This window comes from Anastrepha ludens, chromosome 2, assembly GCF_028408465.1.
Source record: "Anastrepha ludens isolate Willacy chromosome 2, idAnaLude1.1, whole genome shotgun sequence".
In the NCBI taxonomy this organism is placed as follows: Eukaryota; Metazoa; Arthropoda; class Insecta; order Diptera; family Tephritidae; genus Anastrepha; species Anastrepha ludens.
In genome coordinates, this window is record NC_071498.1 from 125,729,101 (window position 1) to 125,745,514 (window position 16,414).

Here is a 16,414-nt window from a genome sequence, read left to right on the forward strand (position 1 = left end):
AGCCGTCCGCTTTGCATACTGGACAGCGCCTGGGAAATTGCTTGACAAACTCATACAGCGCAGGCTTGCAGAGTCTGTTGAGGGTGCAGGAGGATTGTCAGCAAGGCGATACGGTTTCCTACGCAGAAAATCAACCCTCGGCGCAATAGAAGAGTTGTTAAGCAGCGCTCAACGCAGACGCCATTACCCGAACCGCATCACCGTCCTGGCAACGCTTGATTTACGAAACGCCTTTAACAGCCTACGATGGATAGACATTTTAAAGGCACTACGAGAAAGGTTTCGAATGGCTGCATACCTGCTAAGGATTCTTCAGGGCTACCTGAGTGAGAGTGAACTGCTGTACGACGCACCAGATGGCCAGAAAACAAAAGCGATATCGTTTGGCGCAGCTCAAGGATCTATTCTAGACCCCGATCTCTGGAATCTGAGCTACGGCAAGATATTGACAGAAATGCCAGAATTGATAGAAATGCCAGAAGATACATATCTAGTGGGATACGCGGACGATGTAGCGGCGGTGATACCAGCTCGGGACACTGAGGAAGCTGAACGAAATTATGATAAGGACGCAAATATGGCTTGAGGACCACGCCTGGAACTCGTCAAACATAAAACCGAAGTCATCCTTATGACACGAGATCACATGCCACTCGAGGTCACCATGCAAATAGGCAACACGTCCTTAGCGACCCAAAAAATAGTGAAATACTTAGGTATTCAACTTGACTGCAGGCTTACGGGTATGCTAAGTCGATTAATGGCAAACATCGGTGGGCCAACACAGAGCAAAAGAAAGCTAATTTTGGCGGCCACAAACTCAATTCTTCTGTACGGCAGCGAAGTATTGGGAATTGTGCTAAACTGCAAAGCCAAGCGCAAAGCACTGGACGCTGTGCAACGAACAGCGGAACTCAGAGTAACCTCAGCCTACCGCACTGTCTCAGGCGCTGCAATTTTTGTGATCAACGGGCAGATACCCGAGGACCTCATGGTCCGGGAACGAATGGATGTGTGGGACTCTAAGCAGAAACACGTCATCAGTAGCTTCTTTGAACGGAAATGCCCAACCATGCTGCGGTGGCAATATGTTTTTTAGTTGCGACAGATGGTTCGCGAAAGGAAATGCTGTGAGAGAGCAGATTGGCGACATCGCGCCGGGCAACAAAATCAGCAAAATGCTGCGAGGACAGCTGGAAGGCTGTAAAGAAATAAATCGAGAATATTCTACAAAAAAAAACAGATTGACCTCGACAGAATGCAACAAAGCGAAGCCCCACAGATAGAGACACAAGAAGGCAAGCCTATAGCATGAAAGTTGGCTACAAATATGATGGACCCAGACATGGGTGAATAGAATTGGTCCTTTATGGCCCTCACGAAGTAATATAGAAAGCAGTCTCGGTCTGTGGCCATACCACACGACGCAGTAGACGACGGTCGCTGTAAGTCCGAAAGCATTTTGGACCCTACCGCACCCACAAAAAAAAACACTCAATAAAATCTGCGAATTGAGTCAAATTTCTAAATTTAATTAAAAATTGGTTGATTAAAATAGAGAATGTGTGTAAATATATTTTAGATAAAATTTATAAGTTTTATTTGAAGTCATACATAAAATATGTAGGAATCGGCCGATGATATAAAGATATGAACTTCTGAACTGCAGCCTCCAGTCATCGTTGCTGCAGTTCCGAAATATAAATCGAAAGCTTTGAAAGTATCTTTTGTGTTTTATGCTTATTCTTCTGGGTTATTAACCAATTTGGCAATAGGAAGCAAGGAAAATATGAACAAGGCTGTGATTGCCACAACAATACAATGGATTGCGAGCTTGTAAAACTAGCAAATTATTACTTTTTTTGATATTTTTCTTTTTGAGAGCGCATTCTCCGATTAAATTACAGGATAACTTTTACATGAACACACTTAATAATAAAAAGTTTTGTAATGTTTCACAACTAATTTCTCATGCTACTTTATCCATTGATGTAATTTGGAAGTAAGGGAAAATGAGACATCAATTTATCCTCTTTCTGAACTGGTAGTAAAAAATTGAAAAAGGTCGATTTAAACCATAGAATAATTTTATGTTCAGGCCTCTGTCGCCAATGCTGCGAGTTGTATGGTTTTTTGCAGAATATTTAATTTAATGTAGAAATAATTTAACAAAAAAAAATGTATATTATTTATGAATAGCATTTAATTATTTATATTTTTAACGTAACCATTCACGTATATACATACATTGACAATGCATTGGATTGGCATATTGGCATCTATTTTAACAATTTCTACCATTTGCGGTACATTTCACAAAAGCTGTGACTACCTATATTTTAAAAACTATAAGTTTCCCACAAAAAAGATATTTCCCCCATTCTCAGAAGACCCATTTTGTCACAAGCCTAATGAATGGTTTTAGCCACTCAGGAAGTATTTAACTGACGTTGAATTTAAATTTATTCATTTCAATTATTTTTCCAGGTGAAACATACGACAATCCGTGTAAGATCTAAATCAAAATTGTTTTAAATAAAATTAGACTTTTTGAATAAAAAACAGGATTTACTCTGTTTGCGTAGAAGTGTCAACAATAGGGTGAGCCGTGTCGGTGTCGGGCTCATTCTAGAGATCCGATGAGCTCGCTAAAGCAGGTACTCGCTTGCCGAAAGTGAGCACGTCAGATATATACCCATCACTCTCCTTTCTACAAACGGAGCTATATGAGGAACTAGCTCTAGAAACGCATTTGATATGGGCACACTCAACCTTGTATAAATGCCAAAATGATGCTAAGGACTTGGTATATGAAAACTGCAATCTTTATTTTATTATTGTCTAGGAAAGACTGCAAAATATTGGTTGGAGTACTGACGGGACACTATCTCACCCCACATCACGCAGCCAAAATGAAACTAGTCCAGAGCGATGCGTGTAACGCATGCAATGAAGCGAATGCTAGGAGTACTTTGGAACACCTAATTTGACACTGCCTCGCTCCTTTTAGGACTCGACAAATGTGCCTAGAATCAACGTATTTTTCATCCTTAAAGGATATTGTTGATAAAAGGCTGAACGGCTTGTTAAAACTTACGAAGATGCGCATTAAGAATTGCAGAAAATAATAATTCGACTCCAAATACATAGCACTGGCAACTCAATGGTCGCCGGAGGTCGAAGAGAAGAGACAGCACTATCTAACGTAACCATTCGATTGTCAATGGGTTCGATGCTCAAAGTTGATATTAAGCATTAAATGATCTTAAACCATCGTAGACATAAAAGCGAACAAGTACATCTTGCTCCCGCAAGTATCATATGTAGTTTCAGAGCTATCATAATCAAATCAGATAGTCAAAGCTAGATGATAGATAGAATATTGCATATGGTAAAACTAAAGGACATTACAATCTGAAAGGCCTTTGATAACACGGCCCGTACACCTGTTGGTCAAGTGAATCCATGCAAAATGGTATTTATTAATCGATTTTCTACGGTTTTATGAGTAAGAGTATAAATGTTTCTACGTGTGTCTGGTCAAGGGCGAAGATTTACAAGAAATACGCTAGACTATTTCATCATCTTCAAGTTGGGAATATACCTCAGTACAGGCCAATAAGCCGCATCTGAACTTCAGACTTCTTCTAAGAGAAATTTTTCCATGGCAGAAATGCCTGGGCGCATCATTGTCCACTATTTTGTGACAGCCTTTAGAAAAACTATTATATAATTTTAGAACTTCTCCAGCGATTTGTGATACGTCCCTGGTTTTTTTCTTATAAGTGTTTAAGAGGCTTTTGTGGAAAGCCCACCAGGTAGTCTGCGATTGCCGACAAGTTATCGTCATTTCGATGTTTCATGCCCAATGTAGGGAGATTCAACGTCAACTACTATTTGGCCAACTCATTTTGGAGGTTTGTCAATTAAATTATTACGTTTCATATCACATAAACTTGATAGTTTTTTTTTGTTTTTTTTTTTTGCGTCAATACCTGACTCAGTGTGGGGGAAGTATGAGCCTTTTAACGACTGTACCACTTTTGGCGCTTATTTAATTACTTTAATGTCAACAATGCAATTTTACATAATTTTTAACGTCTATTTGAGTGTGCATTACACCCGTATTTGCAAAAATATATATATGCAGTCAAATTCATACACTCATGTGCAATAAAATAGGTGTGCGAGCTTTTGACCAGCTTTGGCCATTTTAAAAGGTAATCAGATTAGAGGTACTTTTTTCAAAAGGGTTTTTTTTTACAGACCACTCGTTACTACTGACAAACTAAATACATAATTTTTTTCACCTATCATTGACATTTCATTACCGAAGACTTACGCCTCAACAACGTTTATAAATCGTACAACTGTATTACGAAAATCACCGCTGTGTGAGTAGTGTTCATCGCGCGCTCAGGATAACTTATGATATGCAGCTTCGAGTCCGATTTTTGGCTTAATGACTACGTCAACAAACAAAACTGTCGTATTTGTGCTGAAAAGCAACCCGAAGCCATTCCAGAACAGCCATTACATCCATTGAAAACAACCGTTTGGTGCGGCCCATAAGCTGGAGGAATCATCGGCCCACATTCCTTCAAAGACTAGGCTGGCGCCAATCTAACAGTGCATGGCGGACGCTGTCGCGCCATGGTAAACAACTTTTTGTAAATATGTAAAGTCTAAATGCTTAGTGGATAAACCAGCTTCGATTGAGACATTGACAGATACCTCTAAATTGATCACCCTTTAATATCAATAGCTTTTATTCAAATAAGAAATAGTAATCGATTAATTGAAAAAATTAAGCTATTCTCCTCTTGAATGCACACCACTCATGGGCGGACAAAAATTGACTGACTGTGAGTGTCGGCCCAAGGGAGGTTTCACTGTAGTTATTTAAAAATAAAATTGTTTTTCTCACAGAATTACAAGATGTGTAATCATGACTCGGAACCTCAATCATTATTTTGTTTTGTGAATATTTTACAATACTTAGCGACTGTAATACAAAAAAAGAACAACAACAATTTCTTTTTTCTATTTTACTTAGCGACTTTAATAAAAAAACAAAAGAAAAGACATTTTTTTTTTGCTTTATTACAGTCGCTAAGTAAAATATTCACAAAACATCAAAAATTTAGTAATTACTCAAAAAACAAACCAATCATTGAGATTCCGAGTCATGATTAGACAAAACAATTTTTTTTAGACGTAAAAACATTTTTTTTTTAAGTTAAATATAAACTTTTGTTTTGTTAGATTTTCCAAGTATACTATTTTTCTGTGCATGACTGTATTTTTTGCATGTATTCACAACAATAGCGAACACTCACCTGCATTTGCGCCAGCCTTGAATTGGCTGCTGCGACACCTTGTGACGCCATCGCCAAATATGAATCGCTTTAACAACCCAAACACAACAAACGACAAAGTTTAAAAACGTTGACGCGTAGACGAAGCAACAGCGGCAGTAGCGGCGACGACGATGACGACGACAAACCAAATAAATTAAGCGTCGCTAATTTGTTTTTGCCTGATGTTGCTGTGTTTAGTCGCGCCCGCAACTGTCGCTGGAGGTAAGCGCGTGCGGAAGGCAGCTCCAACTGCCGACTGGTGCTTGTGGCTGAGCTTTAATCGCTATCGCTAGCGGCTGCACTGCCTTGATTCGTTCCAAGAAAACGTGTGGGCTGCTGTGGCTGCAGTTGCTGCGGCTGTCGTCGCTGGCAGCGTTTTTAATTCGTTTGCTTGACTGCTGATGATTTAAACACAACCAATCGCCAATTTGTTGGCAGCAGACACGTGCACCCCGCGTTCTCCGGCGCACTGGTGACGTGTCGTCGAATGATTCACGCGTCTCAACTGTCACACTCGAACCACTCGCTTGTGGCTTCTTTTTCAATGTATGCTTCGTTTTGTCGTTGTTGTGCTAATCGTACCTGATTTCTAAGCGCTTCTTTGTTTGTTGTTTACGAAATGCTCGCGGCCAATTTCAAACCGGTGTTGCTGACACTTTCTGGTGCTGCAATTTTTTATTTACGGTGTTTGCCGATATTAATAACTATTATTAAATTTTTGTTTTTGTTGATGATGCGATCAGCAACGCAATCGCTTAGATTTCACTTAGAAGGCAGGGTTTAAAAGCTTGCCGAATGCCTTCGTAAGGATTACGCTAACAGTCTTGGTTACAAGTGAAGGCAAGAGACGCGACTTGTTAACTTTTAAATTTTATATACATATGCGTGTGTGTGTGTATGTATGTTTCATCAAGCAATTTTAGTCAGCGTAGTGAGGTGGAATTGTTGTTAGTACTTTTCGTTAAATTTTGTAGATTTATAACTGCGTTGAGCGAGGTTTTGAAATTCTGCAAAGAAAAAAAAAAACAATTACAAATAATTTAATTAAATCAATTAACGAAAATAATTTGAAGCCGAATAAGGTAAAGCAAAAACTAAGATGTTTTGGGAAACTTTAAACAAAGTGCACAACACTCAAATTTGATAATACGTTGTTAGCGTAATTATTGCTGTTATTGCTGCTGTTGTTGCGCTCATCCTACGCATTTGCAAGTACAAAAACAATTCTCCAATATATTCGTATAATTCGTATACACAGAAGTACTTAAATAATTGACGGTCAGTTAACCAAAAATGGTTAAAACTGAAGCAGAAACAAAAGCAACAATAATAGTAAATGGCCTCTGCTGCTGCTAAAGGGGTTGCATACTTATTTTTCCAATCAGCACGCGAACTTACAACCATTTAATCACTCTTTATCTATACAAATGTACACGAAAGATTTTTATGTTTCTTTTTTTTCGAATTATAAACGCGGCAAAAAAGTCGGAGAAAAACTCAAAATAAGTACAGAATAAAAAAATAATAATAAATAATCGAAAACAAAATGACAAATTTTTTATCCGTATTTTTTTATTTTATGTAATACTACAATATAAAAAAGAATTATGTAGATAAAAATGACGTAATTTTGTAATGCTTGTTTATACAGAAATGTGAACAACTGCGCACAGTGGTACATTTAGCTATTAGTGCGATTACATTTAATTGCAGAACACATGTCGAGCCTCAAGCTTCAATCTGCAGCTCACTTTAGCAAAACGTGCAAACAAATTGAAATATGAATAGGTCGAGCAAAGGAGCATCAAGCGATTTGGTGGCTCCTAAAATACTGAGGCTAAACATCCCATTGTAGATAGTCATAGAGAGAAGGAGAAAGGTATAAGAAAAAGGGATAGGAAAGAATAGAGACAGAGAGAAATTTGTAAATATCCTCCAGTTTTAGAGAACGAATATTACTCATTTTCATGACATCGGAACCCAAAACTCGTAGCCTTGCTCTTGCAAAGAATACAGAGAAAGTATTCAGTGCTATCCGCCTCCTCCAAGCAAAACATGCACATTGGGTCCTCAATGATTCCACCAACCGAACAGCTTTCCTTCCAAGTTTTAGTAGAAAGTTTGATAGTTTTCTGTTCGGACTTGTCACCAAACACTTTGCAGTTTTGCAGCGTTCTAGACCGGACCATTGCTCGTTATGTAGATTCCTTTCATAATCGCTGATTAAATTCATAATTCCTGCGGAACTGATTTCGATTATTGGCTCTGGCTCTTGAGGGGGAACCACTGATCCACGGTTGGCCAATTTATCGGGAATTTCGTTTTCTTGAACACCGGAGTGTCCTGGAACCCTGTTCTGTCTTGCGACAGAATTAAGCGAACAATCTTTGAGGTTTGCTTCGCGTTCTCCAGGGCCTTCAGTGCAGCCTGACTGTCACTAAAAACTCCAAACATATTGGAGCGAAGCAAAAGTTGTGTAAGCAAAGTTATGTTAAATTTTTACAGGGTGTCCAGTGCCAGAATTAGGAATTAGAAGCTAAATTAAAACAAGAGCTACCAATAATAAAAGTTTATTTCAATAACTACTGCAAAGATGACAAGTGCCGGTATTTTTAATTATTTCTTCTGCTGCTGCCACGGTCCGTCACTTTCATTTTTAGTCATTTCGTTTTTTTCACTTTCGTCTATAGTTCGAACTTTTGTGGATTTCTGATCCAAGTCGTAAGACTACTTATGCATGCCCGAAAGCTTCGTTGGCATCAGACATACATATATCGTCAATCCTCCAGATGACCGTTGAAGTTTCGATGTATACCTCTACGACATCAAGAACGTCGTCTAGGACTTGAAGAATCAACACCAGCGAGATTAGATAATTGATTCGTTTCACTCAAATGTTTCTCACTTTGTTATGAAGACAAAAAATTTCTTGTTTTTACTAACACGTACTCTGTATGTAAACTCTTTATAAGCGATGCACTTAAACCACCAAACTTCCAAAAACCGTTAATTGCACGCCAATAGACGTACAATAAACTTGCCTTAACTTGTATTACTTCGAACCCTACATTTCTTTCATATACACCCCGTTACGAAATTATAAATACACCACCATTTTTTGTATAAAAAAATTGGCCATACTACAGCGAAAACTATTTAACTTTGTACAAAATGCTTCAAATTTCATCAAAACTTTCCCAGTTAGGTTACACCACATAGGAATTCTCCTAAACGTTGAAATGCATTTAAAAAAAAAACGTATGTCCATAAATACATAAATATATTTATGTGTACATAAATACATAAATATATTTATGTTCCTTAAAAGAAATTTAAAAATTTTGAAATCAAATGGAGCACACTTTACGCTCACTGGAATACTTTGACGCTTTCTAGAGTATACCCAACACGTAATAAATAAGGTCCGATATGCAACTTATTGCAGCTGTCTTGTTAGAGGCTACAATGAGGAAAGGTATATTATAAAATTATTGTAAAATAGGTTAAATTTTTTAAATTTGGCATTCTTGATTATTTTTGTGAGAATTACCAAATTTAATCACACTTTTTTAAATATATTGGGTATATATAAGCTTCCGCCCTCGTAAAAGAGGGGTCGTTGCTAATATGTACTATTTTTGTGTTCGCTCTAGCAATATACTGCTGATTTGATATGTGAGGTATCGATCGCAGTAGTTGGCATTTGTTTGCAGCGTAAAGATCCTTTTTTATCTGACTTTAAAAATGTCTACGTTCGTCCCGAAAAAACAGCATTTTCGGGAAGTCATGCTTCCTTATTACCTTTTAAAGAAAAATGCTGCTGAAACGAGTCGTATTTTTATCGTTGATCAATATTTACGGTAATCACGCTAGATCAAATCCAACTTGTAAAGAGTGGTTTCGACGCTTCCATCGGTCGCGAAGGGGCACCGAAAAAATTACTGGATGAAGAAGCATGTCGGACCCTTGATGATATGTCTAAAGAGTTGGATGCTGACAGATCAACCGTCGGTAAACGATTGCACGCGATCGGAATGGTCTAGAAAGCAGGTAACTGGGTGCCACATCAATTGAAGGAGAGGAATATCGAGAGACGTTTGTAGACGTGTGAGATGCTTCTTAAACGGCAGAAAAGAAAATGTTTTCTGCATCGCATCGTCACTGGCAATGAAAAATGGATCTAATGAACTCCTTGAACCATCTGAAACCATCACTGCCGAACTTTACCGACTGCAACTAATACGTTTGAATCGATCTCTCAAAGATGATTTTCCTGTATGACAACACCAAGCCACTCGTTGCTAAATCGGTCCAGAAATATTTGGAGGCACTGGCTTGGAAAATCTTGCCCCACCCGCCGTATTTCCCAGACATTGCACCTTCAGATTACCATCTATTCCGATCAAAGCAGTCAGCACTTATTGGAAGCGGTTCACATCTTACGAGAGCATCGCAAACTGGCTCAATGAAAGGATCAAGACAAAAGAACTCGAATTTTTCGTCAGAGGAATCCGTATGCTGCCTGAAAGATGGAGTAAAGTTGTAGCTTCCAATGGCAATGTAGCTTCACATAATATCATGTATTATTTAGTTGTTTAAATATTTCGTAACTTTGGCTAAGAAAAGGCGGAAACTTATTCCCGTACCCAATATTTTGAGTATACCCATGGCGGCATAAAAAAGGTGAAGGTGAACTGCAAATAATTTTCTATTGTATAACATTTGCTGTAAAGTCTTTAAATTTCTTTCGTTATGAGCCGAGTTTGTTTTTCAGTATTAAATAGAAGCAAAATCCATAAAATTAGTTTATATCTAATTTGAATAAAAAGCAAATAGTTACATATTAAAATTAATTAATTTAGAAGATTTAACTATTTTTCATAGTTGGGAATATCCCAAAAGTAATTTTTAATCTCTTATTCATTACACTCATTCAAAAAATCAGGTACTTAGTCAAATAGTTAATAGGTTAACAGTCAAAAGAGATACATTTTATTAAATATTTCTGTCTTTTACCCCTTTTGGAAAATCTTAAGGGACTTTTAGGGGACTTTACTATCCCATAAGGCGGCGTCAAATCTTTGGTACCGCTTTTATTACTTCACTGCATAATTCCACAATGGAGTACACCTAACTGGTTTCTTGAAGTGACAATACTGCCTAATATTTTCAAGTTCATTTTATGGTTTATGAAGTATTGTTAAAGAAGTTGTAGTTCCCATGTATTTCGAGTTTAAAAATTGTGTGTAATAGTTTTGAGGAGTGTAAGCATTATTTATACAAACCCAGTTTTCCAAATAAAGTAGGAGCGTAAGGAAACGTCAAAAAAGCCATCGACTACAGGGATGCTATATACTTTTTTCCGTTTTTGGTTTCGTTTCCAAAATTGGTTTTGTGCGGCCACTGCAGCAAATGGCGTCGTAGGTCAATCATATTTGTCACTTTTGAATTAGACAGCTGCAGTATACAAACAGAGAAGCAATGAAGTGCGTAACGGTCAAAATAAAGATTTTCATCACGCAAAATATTATTATTATTATTACTAAATTTATACTTTACAAATTAATTTATAAAATATATTTTGGAAACTCGGTTACTGCATCATTTTGCTTCGCAAGCGTGTTCATATTTCATGCAGCAGCTTGTGTTTTTTTGAAGGCGTCGCTTAGTGCCTTGATCGTACCTTCCTTGCTGCAGTCTAGAATTGTAGTTAGATTGCTGCTGTAGCTCGAGATGGGGCAGTCCTTTAGAATGCGTTCTATGCTAAGAAGTGTATTACCACGCCTGCATACTCGTGGGGTTACACGGCTTTAGTAGCGCCTAGATATAAACTTTGTCGCATCTACTCTTATTCTGGCTATTGTGATGCATTTTTCGCGTGAGAGATAGTAGTTTGGTCTTTCGCATCTGAAGTTTTGGGTCCTTAAGAAACAGGTTGACGCTTCCCACAAGCTATCTTTTAATGTTCTAAGATACGATCTATGGAAATTTGTCATGACAGTGGTTAAGCAAGGAGTCTCCGCTACGAGTGGGATGTTGAAAGTTTGTTTCGTAGATTTGTCTGCTAGCTCATTGCCTGTTATTCCCATATGAACTGGTATCCATGTTAGTTTAATTTCGTTCTGTCCATTTATTCTTCCCATTACATATCGGTGCGCTTCACTGTTTCTATTTATTAGTGATTTTAACACACTCAAGCTGTCCAGGAATATGACGGCCCGTTTGTTGATTTTGGCTGCGTGGTGAACGGCAAAATTAATTGCTGCTAGTTCGGCGTAGAAAATACCAGCGTTTGGTGGAAGAAGAGCTTGATGGATTGTTTGGAAGGTTCGGTCCATCCGTTGATCTATAACAGCATAAGACGGTGATTCTTCGAGTAAAGAGCCATCTGTATAATCAAAAATATCAGCCTTACAGTTTACTTTATGTGGTAGGAATATTTTGTTGTAAGCTTCTCATGAAGGGTTGTTATTGTGGAAAGTATTCAGTGAGATATCTATTGAAATGTTTTTGTTTGTCTTAAATGTGTCTGGTTGTATAGGTGGTATTGGCGTATGCGTGTCCAGTAGGTATTTAGATATAGGTACAATGCTGCTTGTGCTTCTATAGCTTTGACTGAGCGGGTTTCGGCTAGTTCGGCTAGAGGATGCGACACCGATGTGATTGATTTTGCCGCTAGCTTTGCGGATCGGCCTCGGAGTAGCCATCGCAGCGCGCTTTGACTCTTACAGCTTCTGTTGGTGTTGCCATTAGTAATCCAACTGCTGTTCTAAAACAATGATTAAACGCTGTATTTGTATTGTTTTTATTCTTTTCAGAGATGTATCCGTAGAGACTGATACACTGTAGTGTTACTCCTTTAGTTAGTGATCGACTTATGTCAGGTGCTGTTTCGATATAAGGACCATTTTTCCTTGACCATATAATTTTGAGTAAGTTTTATACTTTACTAAGCTTTGTTCTGATTGTTTTTATGTGTTCATTCCATAATCACTCAAAATATAATATATATGTATGTTTTTTATTTAGTAAAAAAGTTATTCCAAAACGGAATTGGGTAATTATTTTTGCGCCATCTTGTAGAAGATCGATACTTGTTCTGTTGTTCGTTTCCAACCTGACATTGATGCACATTTCCGCTTCAAAGTATTAGTTTTCTTACACCTCCAAGAGTTCGATAAAAATTATGCGCAATGAAAGTATTTCCTGTGTTATTGAACTCCCTGTTTTAGTTTAGTTACACGGAAATTTTGTAATTTAATTATATAATTTCATTATTCTCTACTTTTAATAGTCAGCTTAAGCTCATGTTATCTGAACTATTTGAATAATTAAATATGTAAATAACTCAATCCCATGCGTTTTATATCCTATACCCACCTTTTAGTACAACACATCTAAAAACTCATAGCTAAATAAAGCGCTGAAAGCCATAAAACCGCTAAAGTTTGTTGTGAGCTTCCGTCTGCCATGTGAATATTTTTCTATTTTCAACTGCTGTACATCTATTCGCTGTCCGAATGAATGGTGTTTCGTGAAAAAATCAAATTTATTTTCCTTATTCTGCTTCTTCCTGCAGTTTTTCGTCGTAAAATTCTCTTGCTCATCCTGCAATGTGGCTAGGGGTTTGAGGTAGCTCGATTGGTCAGCGGATTAAGTCTGTTTGTGTTGCATTAGTTTTTGATAGAAATGTGCCAAGACATGGGCGCCAACTTTTGCGGACAAAACGTTCCCACAACTACCACTCCCGCGTACTTACATATGCAGGTAGGTGCGGTTTTATAACTAAGCAAGTTTGTTGACACCTGCACACGCACAAAAGCACTAAAATGTAAAAATACAATAATAACTCGTATACGAGCAGACCTTGTAAGAAAGCCGATTAGTGCCGTATAAGGGAATTTCAGTGAATTTAGAATCATGACTAGTAAGCAGTCCTTTCTTTTCGAACTTACGCTTTAAGAAGTTTTAATTATCACCGTTACATTAATTTTGTCTATAAATTGGAACTCTGGTACTATACGAGTAGACGGTAGGTGGTATCTGCTTATAGTAGGCTGGTGTATATTTGTCAACAGTTTCTATGTTGGGTTAGATTAGGATGACCTGGCTGGCTGAAAGCCATCACATAGTCCTTAGTACTGGTACTCAGTAATACCAGATGGAGCTTGACCTCTTCGTTTCTTTGTAATAGACTTCTTGTAATAAGCCTGCGTCCTTTGGGAATCTAAGTAAGCCCTGAAGCTCAAACAGCGAGAGACATTCTAACTTCTTATATTGAAGAGCCTGAAATGCTTCGGCTTCTAGCTAATGCAGGGCAAGAAAATAAAACGTGTTCTAAGTTGCATAAAATCAAATAAGCGGCCGGTAATAAGGATCGAACCAAAACTCACATGAAAAAAGGGATTTTTCGGAGTGTAAACGCGCTTGATGAATCTTGGTAATTTTACTTATTTACGAAGTCACGTAATCAGACCATATTTTGGACGTACACAGAGAACGGAGAAAAATATGATTTTGATAGTAAATTTTAACAATTTCAACGAGTTGTTGAATCGTTTAGCCAATACTAAATAAGTAGTTAGGTATGTAGGTTATATGGCAAGAGTACCAGGGGTACACCACAAGTAGCATTAGAGTGTCGTTTTGATAACATAATGTAGACACTACCTTAATAAATTATAGAAATAAAAGCCATCCAGCTTTTGATGTAGTAGAGGAGAGAAACGGGATCGGCGCGGGAGAACTGTCTCAGGCAATCGCCGAGAGGCACCCTAAAGAACCTCAAGCGTCTAGCCGGCCGACTCGGACATTTGCAATGTAAGTGTTCGTTAGTCTCTTTGTTCTGCAATGGGGTTTGCACAGAAGTCTAAACTTCTCCGCATGGGTTCCGATCACCCAGTGAGTGGGATCTCCAGAACTTTAAGCGTGCTGCTTCTGTCGTACTGAGGCCAAAGTGTTTTTGAGATAGCACACGATATGATTGAACTCCATCGGTCCTGCACTTTTTTAAGAAATAAATTGTGTGGGTTGCCCTTAACAACCGTCAAGGGGACACCGATGTCTGAGATGGGGACAACCGAAACCGGTTCTGTCGACCCTTTCCTGGTAAGCTCATCAGCAATTCCCTTCTTCTCTAAGTCTCTAGACTAAGAAACCAGAAAAGAAAAATGTATCCTGCGCATTCGTGGCGTTTGATCTCCTCCTTACAGGAGTTGACCTCCTAAATAGGTACTCCCACCTAATTTGACAGCTGTAGCGTTGCCAAGAAGGCCGCTGTATTGTGAGAGTGTAAGTGATACTATCAGCATTGTAAAATAAAGGGTCTTTCAAAAGTGGCGCCTAGATCTAAGTAGTAAATAATTTCTATACAGTACCTTTTTTATGTCATTTTTCACATTTGTCAAGTAAAATTCGTAATTTTTTTATGGAAATAATCATCTGAATGAGTCGAAAATGTCAAGAAACTGGTTCGGTCAAGGGTTGAAAAAGGACTGGCAGACCAAAAACTGAACGATCGAATCAGAATATTGCCGCTGTAGCGCAAAGTGTTGCTGAACAACCTTCAACTCCGATATCTCGACGTTCTCCACAATCGGGCATTCATGCACCGACTGTTTGGCGGATTTTACCTGTTGATGTGCCGCTGTTGGTGGTCATTTAAATGATGTAATTTTTCGCGTATAATTGTTAAGAGCCGTATTTTGAATAGAAATAGTACAACCTGAAAGAATCTAAATTTTTACATGTTTTATTTTAAGACAACATCTACGCGCGTCTTTTAAAACACCCTTTATTATGAAATTTGTTTAAAAAAATGTTTTTTAATGGTTTCACATTAAGCTAGTCGGTGGTAGTTATGGTGTTATGGTGGTAATCGGTCAGCACGACCAACCATTTAGTGGCTATTTGAAGTGCATCATTTGCTCCATCCCCACGCCAGACACTTCCGTAAGAGAATTGAAAAAAATGTTTTCCTAGAAAACTTGCTCTGGTTTTAACTAAAGCTAAACAATGAAAGTGCTCAACTGTTTCTTCCTCTTCCTCATCACTACACTTTCTACAATACTTATGGGAGAAAACTCCTAGTCTCAAGGAATGCCTGCCAAATAGCCAATGACCTTCGAGACATCCTCTCTTGAAAGCATAAGCAGTTCCTTTATATTTTTCCTATTTATTTGCACCCATAGCAGCCTAGCTGTTACGTATATGCTCGTACCTTCATCCCTCCATGACCTATTGGCCTCTTGGGTAATGTTGTTTTTTATTATTAGTTTGCTCGTGGTCATAGGTATTCCAATCGTAATTCTATCACTGAGCAGTTGAAGAGTAGTTCCTTTCCTGGCAAACTCAGCGGCTTTACCATTTCCCTCGATATCACTTTGACCCGGACCCAAATAAGGCCGACCTTGAATACGACCCTAATATAAATTAGGGCTGCCCGGCATTTCTGTACAATCTTTGATTTAGTAAGGATCTAGTCACTAGTAAAGTGGCATGCACTGAATCAAAAATTTCTTATACTTGCTTAGGTTTTTCCTGCAGGCTCGTAAGTAATGTGAACATTTACCGCACTGTCACACAGGACGTGACCGCATTTGGTGCGGTTCCCTGTGTTTCCTTTATTTATTTGCTTAATACCGATAGCTGCGCGGCTTTCCTTCTTCTCATGCATCTGCACGCACGCATATTGACTTTGCAGAGAATTAAAAACTAAGTACAACAATAAATGAAAACTATTCGAATGCCAATAAGCCAAGCGAGCCCACGTACGAATGTATGTATGGATGTATGTAGGTATGTATGTATGTATGTTTTTGCTTTAGTGCGATTACGTGTCCTCCAACTAAACGGCTGGTGTTTGAAGGTGTTTGAGGAGGTGTGATGACATTCCAACAGCGTTTAGAAAGTGTCAGCTTTGAACTTATACGTACATATATTTGTATATTTTCGTACATGTGTATGTGAATTGCGCGCTTTACCAGCTGAGACACACAACAACAATACTCGTAAAAATTAATAGCAATTGAATGATTTTTCAAACAACTGAACCA

The 16,414-nt window shown here is 38.2% G+C and overlaps 1 protein-coding gene across 3 annotated transcripts in view; it reads right to left on the bottom strand.

The window, feature by feature from the left end:
* The window catches only part of LOC128855268 (zinc finger C2HC domain-containing protein 1C), a 29,188-nt gene that overhangs the window by 12,238 nt on the left and 536 nt on the right, over positions 1–16,414 (bottom strand). Inside the window, exons 1-2 of one of the 3 annotated variants that reach the window (XM_054090013.1) lie at positions 6,759–6,778; positions 5,340–6,367 (exon numbers count right to left, since the gene is read on the bottom strand). The exons of 1 other annotated variant lie outside the window; for it this stretch is intronic. In XM_054090013.1, the coding sequence (XP_053945988.1) occupies positions 5,340–5,390 (51 nt within the window). In that variant the 5' untranslated portion in view covers positions 5,391–6,367; positions 6,759–6,778. Of the gene's footprint in view, positions 1–5,339; positions 6,368–6,758; positions 6,779–16,414 lie in introns of those variants that run through there. One more of the 3 variants, XM_054090012.1, reaches the window with a different exon arrangement.